The 15,803-nt window shown below is 31.5% G+C and overlaps 3 protein-coding genes and 1 long non-coding RNA gene across 4 annotated transcripts; 3 read left to right on the top strand and 1 right to left on the bottom strand.

Moving 5' to 3' along the window:
• The first annotated feature begins 2,555 nt into the window (after positions 1–2,555).
• Positions 2,556–6,567, top strand: LOC133303373 (mannose-6-phosphate isomerase 1-like). The gene is made up of 5 exons (XM_061503278.1): positions 2,556–2,878; positions 3,476–3,643; positions 4,419–4,628; positions 5,424–5,690; positions 6,238–6,567. The coding sequence occupies exons 1-5, from the start codon at positions 2,561–2,563 to the stop codon at positions 6,553–6,555; spliced, it is 1,281 nt and encodes a 426-aa protein (XP_061359262.1). The 5' UTR covers positions 2,556–2,560; the 3' UTR covers positions 6,556–6,567.
• A 3-nt stretch (positions 6,568–6,570) lies between these two features.
• LOC133303374 (uncharacterized) lies at positions 6,571–8,436 on the bottom strand. Its single transcript, XR_009750456.1, has 3 exons — positions 8,335–8,436; positions 7,476–7,551; positions 6,571–7,374 (listed from the first exon to the last, which is right to left on the bottom strand). It is a non-coding gene; the product is annotated as an uncharacterized LOC133303374 (long non-coding RNA).
• Positions 8,437–10,941: 2,505 nt separating this feature from the next.
• On the top strand, positions 10,942–11,934 carry LOC133303363 (protein FAR1-RELATED SEQUENCE 5-like). The gene has a single exon (XM_061503268.1). The coding sequence runs from the start codon at positions 10,942–10,944 to the stop codon at positions 11,932–11,934; it is 993 nt and encodes a 330-aa protein (XP_061359252.1).
• On the top strand, positions 11,931–13,515 carry LOC133303362 (protein FAR1-RELATED SEQUENCE 5-like). The gene is made up of 3 exons (XM_061503267.1): positions 11,931–11,969; positions 12,072–13,257; positions 13,415–13,515. Exons 1-3 carry the CDS (start codon positions 11,931–11,933, stop codon positions 13,513–13,515), a joined length of 1,326 nt encoding a protein of 441 aa, XP_061359251.1.
• Positions 13,516–15,803: the final 2,288 nt, after the last annotated feature.

Raw genomic sequence — 15,803 nt, 5'->3', positions numbered from 1 at the left:
AAAATAATTTTATTTTATTTTTCATAATTATTATAACTATTTGACAATTTTCATAACCTTTATATAATTGCTTTGAATGGCATGTACTGAATTTAAATAAGAACAAATAAAATGTATAATATACATGTTCTATGTCTCAACAATGACAATTTAACAATAAATTTGTTGGGGACTCTTCAGTCACTCCTCTGGTTAGGGGTGACAGTTGATTGTTTTCCCTTTTTTTTTTGGTAAAATGTTTTTTATTTTTTATCTTTTCTTCGTATATATAAAAAAAACTAAATTAAGATAGATGTAAAAAAGAGGTAGGAGCAGGTTCTTTTTACACTAGTGTAAGACTAACAAGTCTTACATCACATCTCAATCGTTGATGGACGAAAATCATCAGTTGATATTTATAGTGTAATTAATAATTAATTAATATTAATTCATTCATATGACTTCCTAAATTATAACAGTTGAAAATGTGGTGTAAGACTTATTAGTCTTACAACACCCGTGTAAAATGATCTGATGCAAAGAAGGATCATAAATCTCTGTCATAACAGGAAATGGACAAACTGAAATTTTTTAAATTTTGTCAAATTTTTTGAATAAAAGTTTGTCTATCCCTCATTTTTTAAGAAGAATTTGAGAAATTTTGTTCATCAGCATCTATCATTTTGCAGCACAAGATAAAGGGTCCATACTTTTTGAACGTATCACGTGCCCTCGTCATCAGGAGTGCCTGTCCCTATCTTGTTTAGTCTTTCTCAAACTTTTTTTTTTATTGGCATCCGATTCAGCTTCCAAATGATATTATCTCTTCTTTTTTTTAAATACAATTAGAGAAAACATTTTCTCCTTTTAAAGGAGAAAACTTTTTTCATGAGTAAATGAGGCCTGCAAAATAGTGAAGAGAAAAAAAAATTAAAGGTGAAATCCATTATGCTATGACTATGAGTCACTATTAGGGAAAAAAATTTCTCCATACAATTATCTTATTTCCCATGCTTTCATCGCCGCAAAATCAATCAATATCAATTATTATAATATAAAGACCATATCATATGTACATGTATCATGTTTTTAAAAAACTCTACACGATTATATGGAGAACAAAGTTAACTTAAAAAAAAATCATTAGTCATAAATTTTCTATTATTGTTTTAGGAGATAAAAGTAATTGTCTAATTTGATATCTATTAGACGTACGTGTCAAGGAGAGGTGTAACTAGAAGCATCAATAATGGGCTAAATGGCAATTTATTTAATAAATAAGCTCAATGTCACATTTTAATCCAAAATTTTAAGAGAATCAATCATTTCATGTGATACGAGGTTATTCGAAAGGATATCAATGATCTAGACATAAATTAGCTGTTACTGTTTTATTTTCCTTTACCTTAATGTATATATGCACCTGGAAATTCTCTCAAATGACTCCTAATAAGGTTGTATTTAGTTTATTCCAAGGGTCTTATTAAGGAAACTGAAGACTCAGTGCATCCTTTATTTTATTTAAAAAAAATTATATGAGAAAATTATATTTACAAATTTTTTGTTTACAAATTATACTATGTCTGACCGATTATACACTAATCAAGAGTATATGACCGGTTATATTTAGCGTAATTTGTAAAAAAAAAAAATGGTAAACGGATCCTTCTCCAAAATAATATAACTGATTTTACCCATTTTCACTTAAGTTTCATTTTTTTTCTATTTTAGTAAAGAAGTATATGCTAACTGACTATGGTGAATTATCTCACGTGAAAATTTCACATGATCATAGTAGATCTCAACCTTCATTTTTAGATCATAATTGACGTTACAATTTCTACTTTTTCGTTTTAGGAAGTGTTCATTAAATGTGGCCGTTAATCTAAAAATGAATATGTGAAATTTTCAGATTCACTCTCGTCTCTCGCCTTTATTTAATATTTTTTAAGTATAACGTTATCATAATTCGCACTAATATTAATACTTTTGGAAATACTTATAACCAATTAGCCAAAGAGCTTTGCATGCAACGTACAAAACGCCCCTTGTGTCTTGGATTGGAAATATCGCATGCACTTTGCCTAGAAAAGTGAGGAGAAGATTCGTGCTGAAGACAAGTTGTTCCATACAAATCATATCGGTATCTCTATTCTGGATTATATTTATCTCATTCAATATAAGATAATTCATCTTTCTATACACACATAATAAAGGTGAATTTTACTTTTATTCTTTTTCTCTCCGATCATTCATGGTCCTTTTTATTATTTTATTTCATTAACATAAGATAATTTATCTACATGGACATTAGAAAAAGATTTCCCCTTTAATTTTTCTATCCAACTTTGCCTTGTTTTTTCAAGAAAGTTGAAACTTTCCACCCTTTCTCTCTCTTTATTTTTCTGCTACGTTTTCCACATTCAAAACGCTTCAAAAACACGCAAATAAACCAATGACCAGTACTACTACAAATCCATAACTCCATTCTCTTTCTCTTACATCTACAAGAATTCCAAAACATACTCTCAACGTTGCCACTGCCATCCATATATATATGGAAGCAGCTTCAGGTCCTGCAATGAAGTCCAAACAACAACAACAACATGGGAAGAACAAGCTTCAGAGGCTTCATTGCTCCGTTAAGAACTATGATTGGGGTCAACCATGCAGTGATTCCCTTGTTGCCAAGCTCTTTTCCATGAATTCTGGGTCCCAGTTAGATCTGAATGAGCCTTATGCAGAATTTTGGATGGGAACCCATGAATCAGGACCCTCTTTCCTTGTCTTTGATGGTTCAGAAAGAGTGACCCTTAAGTCGTGGCTTTTGGAGAATCCTAGCGTGCTTGGACAAAAGGTTTTGGACAAGTGGGGTGGTGATCTCCCTTTCTTGTTCAAGGTATGATATGAATATGATCCTATGCTTTTTTTTTTTTTTTTTTGTGGGTCAATATTAGAAAATAAGATATAACGCGTTAAATTTTTGGGAGAGTTGGTTATATGAGATAATATTATAGTATATGATCAAGTGTCTAGAGTTTAATTCATCTTCTATTAATTATCTAAGGGAAAAGTGTTTGTCATTTTAAATGACAGAAAGTTATCTCATTTTAAGAGAGATACAGACACAGAAAATTTGAATTTTAAATTAAAAAAAATCACTCACTCTCTCTCATGATTTTCGTTTTTCTGTGTCTATCTCTCTCCTAAAATGACATAACTTATGTCATTTAAAATGACAAACACCAAACCCATTATTTAATATATATTGTGAAATTTTTTAGCATATAAACTTTTGATCAAGAATTAGCTAATATTATTCTTCTTTAAGCCAACAGATTTTTATGTAAAATGGCATGTTAGAAAAATAATATAAAATCATTTATCTACCTTCACTTTTCACTTTGCAGTTTAAATTTTTGAGTTGAATTAGTTCTTTATTAATAAATAGAAGTTAGTTAAGATTTAATTTTGTGAGTTTTTTTTGTGTGTTAAGGTTCTCTCAGTGGCCAAGGCCTTGTCTATACAGGCTCACCCTGATAAGGAATTGGCAAGAACTTTGCATAAGTTGCACCCTGATATTTATAAAGATGGCAATCATAAACCAGAGATGGCTCTGGCTGTGACAGAGTTCGAGGCTCTATGTGACTTTGTCCCTCTTAAGGTACTATTTTGTGGAATCTTTTGTTAATGTTTCTTTACAGTGTTCCTTACACGTTTTACCCATTTTTGTTTTGAGAAAAAATAAATGTGTTGCACTGTATATATGTTTTTATTTTACTTTATTACTTAAAAAGGAAATAGTGTAATTAAGCATAATGAAAATAGTATACAAATAACATTCATATTTATTTTTCTGCGAGTGTATACGTGTGATATATGAATAGCTTTTGTACTTTTATTAAGGGAATTTTTAATTTTTCTTTGACAGTGTTAAGGACAAATCTTTACTTTTATTCAGAAAGTTTTTTGTGTTATCTTTCTAATTTACAGTTCTAGAAATTGATGTTATAAATTATAGCCCAGGAGTTTGGTGTTAAGGACAAGTCATTGACTGTTTGGTGTGTTCAAACCATTTTCTGTTAATTTTCATTTTGGTATGTATTTATGAAGTTCAGATTTTAGGTGATTGGAAAATAACTGTCCACTTGTTAGGTATAACTCCATAATATATGATGTGACTGAAACAATTTCTTTTGACTTGACTTTTTCGTTGATGCATCCATCACCTATGTTCCCTTGTTCACAAGCTCCTTTATGATGCAACAAACAGTTAATTGAGAGCAACATGTGAAAAGATCAAATAATAATGTTTGACTTAATAAATGAAACCTGCAAAGTGTTTTTTTTTTAACAGTTCAGAAAGTAAAGTTTGATGCCTTTTATTATAAATGTTATTCACCTGGAGCAAGTTAGAAATCTTCTCTGGTTTTATTCAGGAGCTAAAGGCCGTGCTTATTAACCCTGAGATTGTCGAACTGGTTGGTGTTGAAAATGTTAAATCAATCTTACAAACCACTGATCAGGATGGTGAAGAGAAGATAAAACCTTTATTGAAGACTGTTTTCACTGATCTCATGTCAGCAAGTAAAGAGAGAGTAACTGGTGTAGTAGACAGATTGAGAACTCGTCTGCATAAGGAAAGACAGGTTGATTTATATCTTAACAAGTAACTTTTTTTGCTTTTCTTCAAAAATTGTTTCGTGCATTTTATTAGTTTTCTCCCATGTAGTTATTTGAATATTATATATATATATATTCAAATAAAGACATTAAAGAAGCCTATTCCAAATATCCTCCCTCACGGAAAAAACACCATTAATACTAATACTTATCTCTTATAAAGACACTGGTTTTTCGTATCAAGATTCTTAAGCTGATATGTAAAGTAACAATCAACCACCTTGCTAGTTGCACATTTGGACCATCTTACTACACTTAGGGCTTGTTTGGGAGTTAGTTTTAGGAAGGAAAGGAAAGGAAGGGAAGGGTTTTATTAATCCCTTCTCTTGTTTGTGAGTTTAAAAAAGTAAGAAGAAGGATTTATGGATTTTTATAAAACCCTCCAAAACACTTCTTGTTCTTAAAATTAAAGTTCTCCAAATTTGGGAGGTTTTAACTTCCAAACAAAGGAAGAGAATACCATTTATTTTCCTTCCCTTTTTTCCCCTCCCTCTCCCTTGAATTCCTTTCCTTTCCCTCTCCCTTGAATTCCTTTCCTTTCCTTCCCCTCCAAACTCCTAAAATAAGGAACATTTTGAATTGTATATTGGATATAGCATATTGTGGCAGCTTTAATATTCAGCTGGGGTCATATTTCAAAATTCGGATGCATTATTCTTAATAAGTTGCTAAGAAACAATAGTTTATGTTATATTTCTTTGTTAATGTACATGTGTTACCATGTGATTAATGAATACTATAATGTTCTCATTTTGCATTAGGTGAGGCAGTTGACAGATAAGGAGCAGCTGGTGCTGAGGTTGGAAAAGCAATACCCAGGTGATGTTGGTGTCATAGCGTCCTTCTTTCTTAACCATGTAAAACTCACTCCAGGTGAAGCCTTGTTCCTTGGGGCAAATGAACCGCATGCATATATTTGTGGTGAGTGCATTGAATGCATGGCAACTTCAGACAATGTTGTGCGAGCTGGGCTTACTCCTAAACACAGAGATGTTCAAACTCTTTGTTCCATGCTCACATATAAACAGGTAAATGATAAATCAAGACTGTTACTGTAGTTTTCCAGTTCATTATTCATTTTCCTTACAGAAATTTGCTGTTTGCTATGGTTATATCTTATAGGATGTATGTCAAATTGTGTATAGTAATATGATGACTTGTTAAACCATGCATGCCATAATTTACTCCTAGTCACTTGCTGATGCATATGCAGAAATTATTAATAGCCTATACTCTTTAGTCACACTTTACCATGTCCTACTTGTTTCATGGAAATTAACCGACAATATTATCGGCCAATATTTTATAAAACAAAATTAATAATTAATGGTAAGTCACAAAAAAAAATAATTTCTAACAGCATATGCAGAGATTGTGCAGTTTTTATATTTTGCATTAGATACAAATATAAATATATTTTCACCTATTCTATGTATGATAATACCCATCAAGGATTTTCTGTAATTGTACAATGATATTCTTTTGAAGGGAAAAATTCTGGTATAGTATAAGTGGTATGAATAAGCAGGACTTGGTATTTGATGTCAATTTTCTTATATCTGTTTACACTTGCAGGGTTCTCCAGAGATACTGAGAGGAGTTCCTCTAAATCCATATGTAAATAGATACCTTCCACCGTTTGAGGAATTTGAGATTGATTGCTGTATTCTTCCTCAAGGGGAAAAAGTGGTGTTCCCTGCAGTTCCAGGCCCTTCTATATTTTTGGTCACAGTTGGTGATGGAATGATGAATTCAGAATCTCTAAAAGAACATCAAGTCACTGAAGGGGATGTTCTTTTTGTAGCAGCCAACACTGAGATTATTGTTATCAGTGCATCTGATTTGCATCTGTACAGGACCGGGGTTAATAGCAGATTCTTTCAAGCTTCCTAAGTTTCAATGCCATGTTCCATCACTTTTTTTTTTTCTTACGGTGGCTTGGGAGTGATTAATAACATGTTTTCTGAAAGTGAATCTTGCAATTATGTGTCACATGTGACAGCAGTTTACATGCAAGAATAATGGGATCAGTGAAATGGTTTAAAGGCAATGTAGAAAAATATGTAATGGAAAGTAAAAAAAGGTAAATCTCTTAGACATAGATCTAACTTTTTTAAAGTGATCAAAGAAATACAAGGTTCCTAAAAATGAAAAATCCCATAATTTAAATATGAACCTTTTAATGGTTTTGAAATATACACTACAGAATCATCAATCATCTAGTCCTCAACATAGAAAAGTATGACATAAGTATGGAGTGCTTTTTCTATTTTTGCGGAGCACAACTAAAGGAAAATAAAAAAAAATACCCAACAAACAATACAGCCACTTAGATGACCAAAATACAGAGGTGAAAAATTTTATAGTTCCAGGTTGCATGAGAAATAAACAATTTCAAAAGACAGTATTAAGTATTAATACCTATTATAAGAAAAACAAAACAAAATAAAAAACAACAAAAACAGAAACACCACCAATCTCAGAATTTTGAGGAACATTATTCAATTAAACCTTGAAGGAAACAAATTGATGCTGACTTACATTTTCTTAACAAAGATACAGAGCAAATATTTTCCGTTCTTAGTTTCAATAAACGAGAGTTAAGCGAAATCAATTCATCATTCATAACACCCTTACATTGTTTGATTGATATAGAGATCTTTCAAGTCACTTTTCAGATCCTGATTGGTATTCTCCAAAGTCAAATAAGTACTGCACAGGCATCAATCAAATTGCTGAGTTTCAATAAAGAGTATAGTAGTGAGTTCATAAAAATAGGCTTATTCTCCCAAAACAGAGATGGCAATAATAACCTGTGCAACAGTCTCTTCAAATTCAGCATCCTTATCCTTGTGGATTTTCTTCCTCTAAGTGTACATTTTGATCAATCTGTTTCATGACACAACATCCACTAATCAGAACCTAAGTAAAAATAAGAAATCACAATGAATACAACAACAAAAACTAACATATCACAAACTAGTTGGGGTTGGATGAACCCATATAATAAAAGTAAATAAATAATAAATACGAAAAATTGCAAAATTGCAAAATAATCAATAAAAATAGAAAAAAATTTACAAAAAATAATAAAGTAAAGAATACCTTCTACAAAATGCTATTAAAAGCAACTCAAACAATATTCATAGGGTTAGAAGGGTGAAGAAAAAGAAAAAGAAAACACTGCATAATACTAAGCATATAGAAATCATAAGAAAAAAAAAAAGTTGAACAAGAAAAAAATAAAGCTTCTAGATTTCAGATTCGTAATAATTCAATTAAACCTTGAAGGAATACATATTGTTGTTGACTTACATTTTCTTAACAAAGATATAGACCAATTGTTCCCGTTCTTAGTTTCAATAAACGAGAGTTAAGTGCAACCGATTAAAATAAGTCCTTCATTGCTGGAAAAAAAATCATTTAAATTCAAAAAAAAAAAAAAAACTATAAGAAAAAACACATTTTGAGGGAATATTGGGACGATTATGAATTGGAAAACAAATAATATATAGAAATAGGAGAATGGGGATTGCGTCGAAATTGTTGCTGCACAAAAACGAAGAGAGAGAAAAATGGAGAAAGCATATGATATACATACCCAATAAACGAAGGGAGTGAAATTGATGAAAAAGCAGCATTTAGTAGTAGAGAGTGAGTTGAGTTAAATACCAAATGGAGAGTGAAGAACCCTTCAGCTTTAGCTTCAGCGCCACAGAGAGGGTGAAAGGAAGGAGAGGCAAACAAGAGGATGGTTCAGGTTGCCCTAATTTTGAACTCTAAAATTTTTATATTAACTTTTTTCTTAAAATGATAAAATCAAAAAATTCAACATGTCTTTTTTATTTTTTAATCAAATCAAATACAAAAGAAATGTAGTATTTTTACCATGAAAATATAATTTCTCTCTATAAACTCAATCCTAACATTTTATTTATATAATTGACATAATTAATATAAAATAAATTAGTGTGAATAGAAATATATTTATCAGAATAATATTTCTGTATTTACTGCAGATAAGTTATTTGTATCTACTTTCAAAATGACGTCGTTTTGGGATTGAAAAATTAAATAATTATAATTATAAAGACTGTAATAATCCTGAAATAAATTAAAATTACAAAAATATCATGATTTCTGTTCCAAAATGATGTTGTATTAGGCTTACTAGATAACTTATCTGTAATAACTGCAGAAAAAGTGAATTCTATATTTATATTGGTTAAATTTACACTTGATATTATAATTATAAGCTTAAAATTATTTTTATTTACTAAAATTTATTGATTTACGTGATAGTAAAATAATAAAGTTCAAACTTTAATAATTAAAAATATAATTAGCAAGCGGATGGTGTCCAAAAAAATAGCTCTGGTTAAAATTCCTTCGTGATTCACGTTTTCATTAGATATTTCTAAAACAAAATTATTTAAGGGAAAAATATTTGACTTTTTAAAAAATATAAAATTGTATTATCTTAATTAAAATTATTATATTTTAAGGTGAGAAAAACAATAAAATCATGATGGGAAAGAGTGGAGAGTTATTGAGAGATTTTTTTAATTTAAATATTAAATAAAATACTACTATTTTATTTAAAATAACACAATTATGACATACTGATCCACGCCTTTTGTAAGCAGCATGAAATAGTAAAAGTGTAATCACCGGCTTACCAAAACAAAAGTGTAATCACCGAAAAAAAAAAGTACAAGTGTTGGTAACCTTAATTATAATTAAAAAAGAAAACAGTGAAAGTATTGTGCATACATAATTTTATTTCATTTAAGTTACATAAAATTGAAAACTTTAATGAATAAATATAGGTTTTTTTAATACTTTGTAAATAAGTTTTTATTGAGCTGATGCTATGTTTTTGTTAATGAATATTAAAAATTACGTGCAACTTGCAAATCCGGTGGCTTGATGTTAGTTTGTTACAAGTATTTGAAACTTTATTTTAAATTTTATGATTAATAGGATTAATTAAAAAACTTAATTAAACTATAAGAATAAACATACTTTTTTAAAATGGGGACGGTTATACTTACCACCAGGTAAGTTTACCACCCTTACCACCAATATTATCACCGTCGGATCAGAATTAAATCCAACGATCTATAATTATCCCATATAATCCTAATTTTTTCTCCCACATTCCCTCTTTGTCTTTCTCTCTCTACGTTTCCATACCTTCTCTCGTTCGGTTATCCTCGCTGCACGTCGATTTATTCAACAGGTTTCCCTTCTCATTCTCGCTCTTTCTAATTTAATTGTTAATTTGTATGTCTCTGTATGCTTTAATTCTGATTCTTCGGTTCTGCATTAAAAACAAAAGAAAAATTAACAAAAAATTAAAATTTTGAGGATTGCATTGCATCGTTACCTCGCTGCACTCTCATCATTCTCTCTTTCCTTGATTCAACTATCATAGGGTTCTTTTTCCAGCACTCTCATCGTTACCTCGCTGCACCTCTCTCGTTTTTCTTTTTCCATTAAAAACAAAAGAAAAATTAACAAAAAATAAAATTATGCGGATTGCATTGCATCGTTGCTCTTTCTTTCTTAATTGTTTATTTGTAAGTCATAAAATTATAAGGATTGCATTGCATCGTTGCTCTTTCTTTCTTAATTGTTTATTTGTATGTCTCTGTATACTTTAATTCTTATTCTTCGATTCTCCATCAAAAACAAAAGAAAAATTAACAAAAAATAAAATTATGAGGATTGCATTGCATTATTGCTCTTTCTTTCTTAATTGTTTATTTGTTTATTTGATGATATTGTTTTGATTTATATGGTACCCTCAAACTTTCGATCCTGCATCTGTTTTTTCTTAGGTAAGTTTGAGTTAAATTGGATGCTAATTCAGGTTGAGAAAAAAAAGTTTGAGTTATGACTATTATTCTGTTAATTGGCCAAAAGTTATTCAGGAACAATTGGCCAAAAGTTCAAGCTGAATTGGATGCTAAACAATTGGCCAAAAGTTATTCCGTTCATTGCTTGCTCTTCATAACACTGGTGGAAGGGTCTTGTGAATTCATTTTTTTTGGTAATCCGTGACTATTATTTCTGTTAATCTGATCATCTTCCCTCGAATTCCTTTATACATGTTTATTATGATTTTTTTTTTACAATTAATAAATAAAATTTTATATAATATTCAATGTATATGTTAATATATGTTGTATATAGAATCCATTGCTGTATTTTTGTTTTTATAATACTATAATTTTTATTCTTTAATATTTACATGTTATTTCAATGAAGGTCAATATGGAAGATGATCCATTCGATTGTATTGACTTCAGTGATGACTGCCTGTCAAATGAAATGGAATATGATGGAGTGGGAAATGACATGCCTGATGAAATGGAAGATGACATATCAAATGATTTGCTTAATGATATGTCGAATGTCATTCCATTGTCACCGACAAAGAGTACTAATGTTTCCATTGAGGTTGGAATGGAATTTCCTGAACGAAAGGATGTAGTAGAATTATATACAGCATTTGGTAGGATAAAAGGTTTTGGAATCCGGGGACGAACATCCAAGGAGGACTACGTAAAGCTAACATGTATTAGAGAGGGTCATCCACAAAAGAAAAAAGAAGAAAATGAGATAAAGAAGGATCAGACGAAATCAAGGAGAACATCATCATCACGTATAGGATGCCAAGCTTGTCTCAAGGCTTCTATAAATAAAAAAACAAATATGTGGAGAATCACATATTTCATAGACAACCATAATCATGAGTTGCTTTCTCCAAAAAGTGTTTCGTATTTGAGATCACACAAAAGAATGCCTGATGCTGCAAAATGTTTGCTAGAAAAATTCAACCAGGCGGGTTTGCCTATTGGAAAGGTAGCCACCATATTAAATAGTCATGATTTGGGGTTTGATAGTAGAGATTGTTATAATCATATGAAAAATATAAGGACAGGGATATATGATGATGGAGATGCACAAGGCGTGCTACATTATTGTATTAAACAACAATCACTGAATCCAGATTTTTTTTATTCCATCAAGTGTGATGGTGATGATCGTATGATGAGCTTCTTCTGGATTGATGCAAGATCTAGACATGCCTATGAGCTATTTGGGGATGTGATAACATTTGACACGACATATAGGACTAATAAGTATTCTATGCCATTTGGACCATTTGTCGGTGTAAATCGCTTCTACTCGGATGTGCTCTATTACATGATGAAACCGAGGATACTTTTGTATGGCTATTTGAGGAATGGCTACGAGCAATGAATGGGAAATATCCAGTTGCTGTAATTACAGACCAGGTATAATCAATTTGACAAACTCTATTATGATGTTTTATATATTATCTCAAATATGATTATTTATTAGTAACTGTACACTTACTCATGACGTTGAATTTCCAGGACATGGCGATTAGCAATGCAGTCTCCAAAGTTTTCCCAAAGACCAAGCATCGATTTTGTTTGTGGCATATCATGAAAAAGTTTCCAGAGAAGTTATCTCATGTTTACCATGAACAAGCATCATTTAAGAAGCATTTAAATGGGTGTATATGGAGCTCTAAGAGCACTCAAGAGTTTGAAGAAAGATGGAAAAATCTTCTTGTTCAGTATGGTCTTGTTGGAAATGAGTGGCTGCATGTACTTTACTCTATTAGATCGTCATGGGTACCAATCTTTAATAGATCTACTTTCTTTGCTGGTATGAACACTACTCAGCGCAGTGAAAGTATAAATTCATTCTTTGATGGATTTGTTACATCTGGAACAACATTGAAGGAATTTGTGGAGAAATATAATCAAGCAGTAGATGCTCGCTATGAGTCATTCAAAAAAGAAGACTTTGAATCTAAGCATAAAGAAAGACTTTTGACATTTAATATGCCATTGGAGGAGCATGCAGCTAAAGTATATACCCGTGCAATTTTTTTAAAGTTCAGTGAAGAGCTTTCTTTTAGTTTACGGTTATCTAAGGAAAAACTTAGAAATGATGGCGGGTGTGTTACGTACCGAGTTTTTAATAAGAAAGACATAGAAGATTTTGCAACAGTTGAGATGAATTTGGAAAATAAAGAAGCTAATTGTTCTTGCCTTTATTTTGACTTCATGGGAATCCTATGCCGACATGTTCTTGCCATTTTTTTGATTGAAAATGTTGAGCAACTCCCTGAACACTTCATCTTGTATCGCTGGCGCAAGGAAGGAAATCTTATACTAAGAACAAACAAGGACATGTCTGTTACTGATGGAGATAGACTCTTTCGCAGCTTTCACCTACGCTCTAGATATTCTACACTTGATGAGCTTGCATATAAGTCTAGTGAAGCATTTCGATTTATTTGTGATAGTATTGATTCTCTCTCTATTGCTGCAAAAAAAATTGTTACATCTGAGGAGAGTAGTGATGTTGGCGATTCTGACTTACAATACTTGGGTCATAATTCTGAAGAGTCTTCTATGATGAACTTGAAGGATCCCTGTGTTTCGCAAACGAAAGGGCGAAAAAGGGACTCCCATAACACTTCACAGGGACGGAGGATTCGTAGCGGCATTGAAGAAGCATCAAAGCATACTAATATTTGTGGAACTTGTAAAAAAAAAGGACATAATAAGCGCACATGCAAAGAAATACATCTAAATTCAGTTTAGTTTCAATCAGATTTTGTTTTTCATAAATTAAGATGTTTGTGGAATTATGTTAGTTTTAGTCATGTTGGTTTTAATATAACACCTGAAATAACTTGCAGGCTTCAATTTCTATAGTATTGATTTTCTGGTCGATGGGTTTAATTTCTTGCATGACTTGAGTAGTCATTTGGTTGGTGTTGGTTCTGTTTCTGCTCAATGATGCACATTTGTTTGACCTTTCAATTGCCTCTTGGTTTTAGATTCTAGTTGCTGTTGGCACTTACAATTCTTCTTAATTACTGAAGCTATTAGATATTGTTCCTTAAAAAGAATAGAAACAACGTGTCTGTTCAACGTTTTATTCAGAATTTAGCTTGTATCTGTATGCATATGAGATGAGTTCTCGAGGAAGGCCATTATTTGATCTCAATGAGCCACCTGCAGAGGATAATGATGAGAAGGATGGATGAGAGGATAATTTAGCTTGTATCCGTATAATGATCTCAATGAACCAGTCCATCTGATCCAGCTTGCTTCTAGAACTGACTGTTAGTTCTGTGTGGATTTGTAGCTTCAGCATGTGAAGAAACAGAGCAAGAAATAGTGCTGCGTACACTTAAGTCCATTAACAAAATTATTCACTACTTTAAGGAAAGCTAACAGTAATGCCTATTAACTAATGATGTGGAACTTATTAACTTGTTTTTCCATATCTTTTATATTTTTTAGATAGAAACATCCTTTGACCTGAATCATATGAAAAAGACGAAAAGGAAAAAAGAGACAAGAGTACATTTTAACTTAGCGGACTGTGATGTTGTGATACGATACAGAATATAATTCTAATACTCCTATTTTATTCTAATAATCTAGATCAAGTAGAGATTGTCCAGCAATGATTCTAATAATCTAGTGCTGCTAACGTTTGAAACTCATCCTGATTAGAACAACTAAATAAAAAAGTAGGTATCTCAATTATAATCTATTTTTTAGAAACGGATTAGCTTGGTTCATCCGAAAAAAAATTATTTGAAATGGCTAACTCGACTAAAAAGTTTGACAATGTTTCAATTAATCTAGTCAATTTGAGACCTAGTAAATTGATGGTTAAGTCACTTTGAACAGAAGATCTTTCACTGCATGATCACTAGTTTGCTACTGAATGGGAAAATATGAGGCTTTGTTTGGTGTGAGAGTTCTTGATAATGGGATGTTATGAATAAACAGAAGAATGACAAAACATTCAGCTATAGAAATAATTAATCTCTTGAATAATTAATCTCTTGAATGACAAAACACCATACATAATCCTTGCTTCATAATTCCCAAAAGGGTTCTCTTAATCTAATTGAACTCACTCTTCTCACGTTCTCAGTCTCTCGCATACACTGGAATGATAATAAGGTGCAAAAGAAAAAAAATGAAAAGGATAAAAATTGCAAAATCTTATACTATCTGCACAATGAGCAAGCTGGTTTTCTGAGGAGAAATATCCCATTACCTCTTCCACACTTTGTTGGAGGTCTATTCATCCCCAATGTCAAATTGAGCACCCCTTAGCAGTAGCTTGGCCATAGTCTCTAGAGGGATGTACATTGTGTAATGAAAGTGTGAATTGCAAGAGGCAGAACCAACTTTTTTACAAGTTATAAAGCTCAACAACTGCAGAATTATGACCAAATCCGAATAGCAGAAAACATGCAGCCGATAAATGCTCCAGATTTTGATATATTACCCCTTGACTTTTTTGGTCTTTCCTTTTTCTTCTATTCTTTTTTTTGTCTTTCTCCTTCTTCGTTTCTTATATCTTTTTGGCTACTCTTTCTTCTAAGGTCCCAATCTCAATCCTCTTCCATTGCCTTGGAGTAACAACATCATAAAACAAACATTAGCATATTCACAGTAATTAGATAAAATTGAGCAAATAAAAAATAAAATGAAAAAAGAACCCTAGAGTAAAAAATTGGCACCAAATTCTTCCAAACATTTACAGTACAAAAAAAGAACATTAAAATGGAAAAAGAAAAACGAGAGAGGTGCAGCGAGGTAACGATGAGAGTGCTGGAAAAAGAACCCTATGATAGTTGAATCAAGGAAAGAGAGAATGATGAGAGTGCAGCGAGGTAACGATGCAATGCAATCCTCAAAATTTTAAATTTTTGTTAATTTTTCTTTTGTTTTTAATGGAGAACCGAAGAATCAGAATTAAAGCATACAGAGACATACAAATAAACAATTAAATTAGAAAGAGCGAGAATAAGAAGGGAAACCTGTTGAATAAATCGACGTGCAGCGAGGATAACCGAACGAGAGAAGGTATGGAAACGTAGAGAGAGAAAGACAAAGAGGGAATGTGGGAGAAAAAATTAGGATTATATGGGATAATTATAGATCGTTGGATTTAATTCTGATCCGACGGTGATAATATTGGTGGTAAGGGTGGTAAACTTACCTGGTGGTAAGTATAACCGTCCCCTTTTAAAATTATATATATAAAGATTCCTTCAA

Source organism: Gastrolobium bilobum, unplaced genomic scaffold (genome assembly GCF_033153095.1).
Source record: "Gastrolobium bilobum isolate Gb01-03AN ecotype WA unplaced genomic scaffold, APGP_CSIRO_Gbil_v1 utg1982, whole genome shotgun sequence".
NCBI lineage: Eukaryota > Viridiplantae > Streptophyta > Magnoliopsida > Fabales > Fabaceae > Gastrolobium > Gastrolobium bilobum.
This window is presented reverse-complemented; position numbering and strand designations above follow the sequence as displayed.

What these genes read in the sequence shown, in the direction of transcription:
- LOC133303373 (XM_061503278.1), top strand. Translation starts at nt 2,561, where the DNA reads ATGAAGTCCAAACAACAACAACAACATGGGAAGAACAAGCTTCAGAGG. An exon ending in ATCTCCCTTTCTTGTTCAAG is followed by an intron (nt 2,879 to 3,475) that starts GTATGATATGAA and finishes TTGTGTGTTAAG; the next exon opens with GTTCTCTCAGTGGCCAAGGC. An exon ending in GTGACTTTGTCCCTCTTAAG is followed by an intron (nt 3,644 to 4,418) that starts GTACTATTTTGT and finishes GGTTTTATTCAG; the next exon opens with GAGCTAAAGGCCGTGCTTAT.
- LOC133303363 (XM_061503268.1), top strand. Translation starts at nt 10,942, where the DNA reads ATGGAAGATGATCCATTCGATTGTATTGACTTCAGTGATGACTGCCTG.
- LOC133303362 (XM_061503267.1), top strand. Translation starts at nt 11,931, where the DNA reads ATGAATGGGAAATATCCAGTTGCTGTAATTACAGACCAG. An exon ending in TTGCTGTAATTACAGACCAG is followed by an intron (nt 11,970 to 12,071) that starts GTATAATCAATT and finishes TTGAATTTCCAG; the next exon opens with GACATGGCGATTAGCAATGC. An exon ending in TACTAATATTTGTGGAACTT is followed by an intron (nt 13,258 to 13,414) that starts GTAAAAAAAAAG and finishes AATAACTTGCAG; the next exon opens with GCTTCAATTTCTATAGTATT.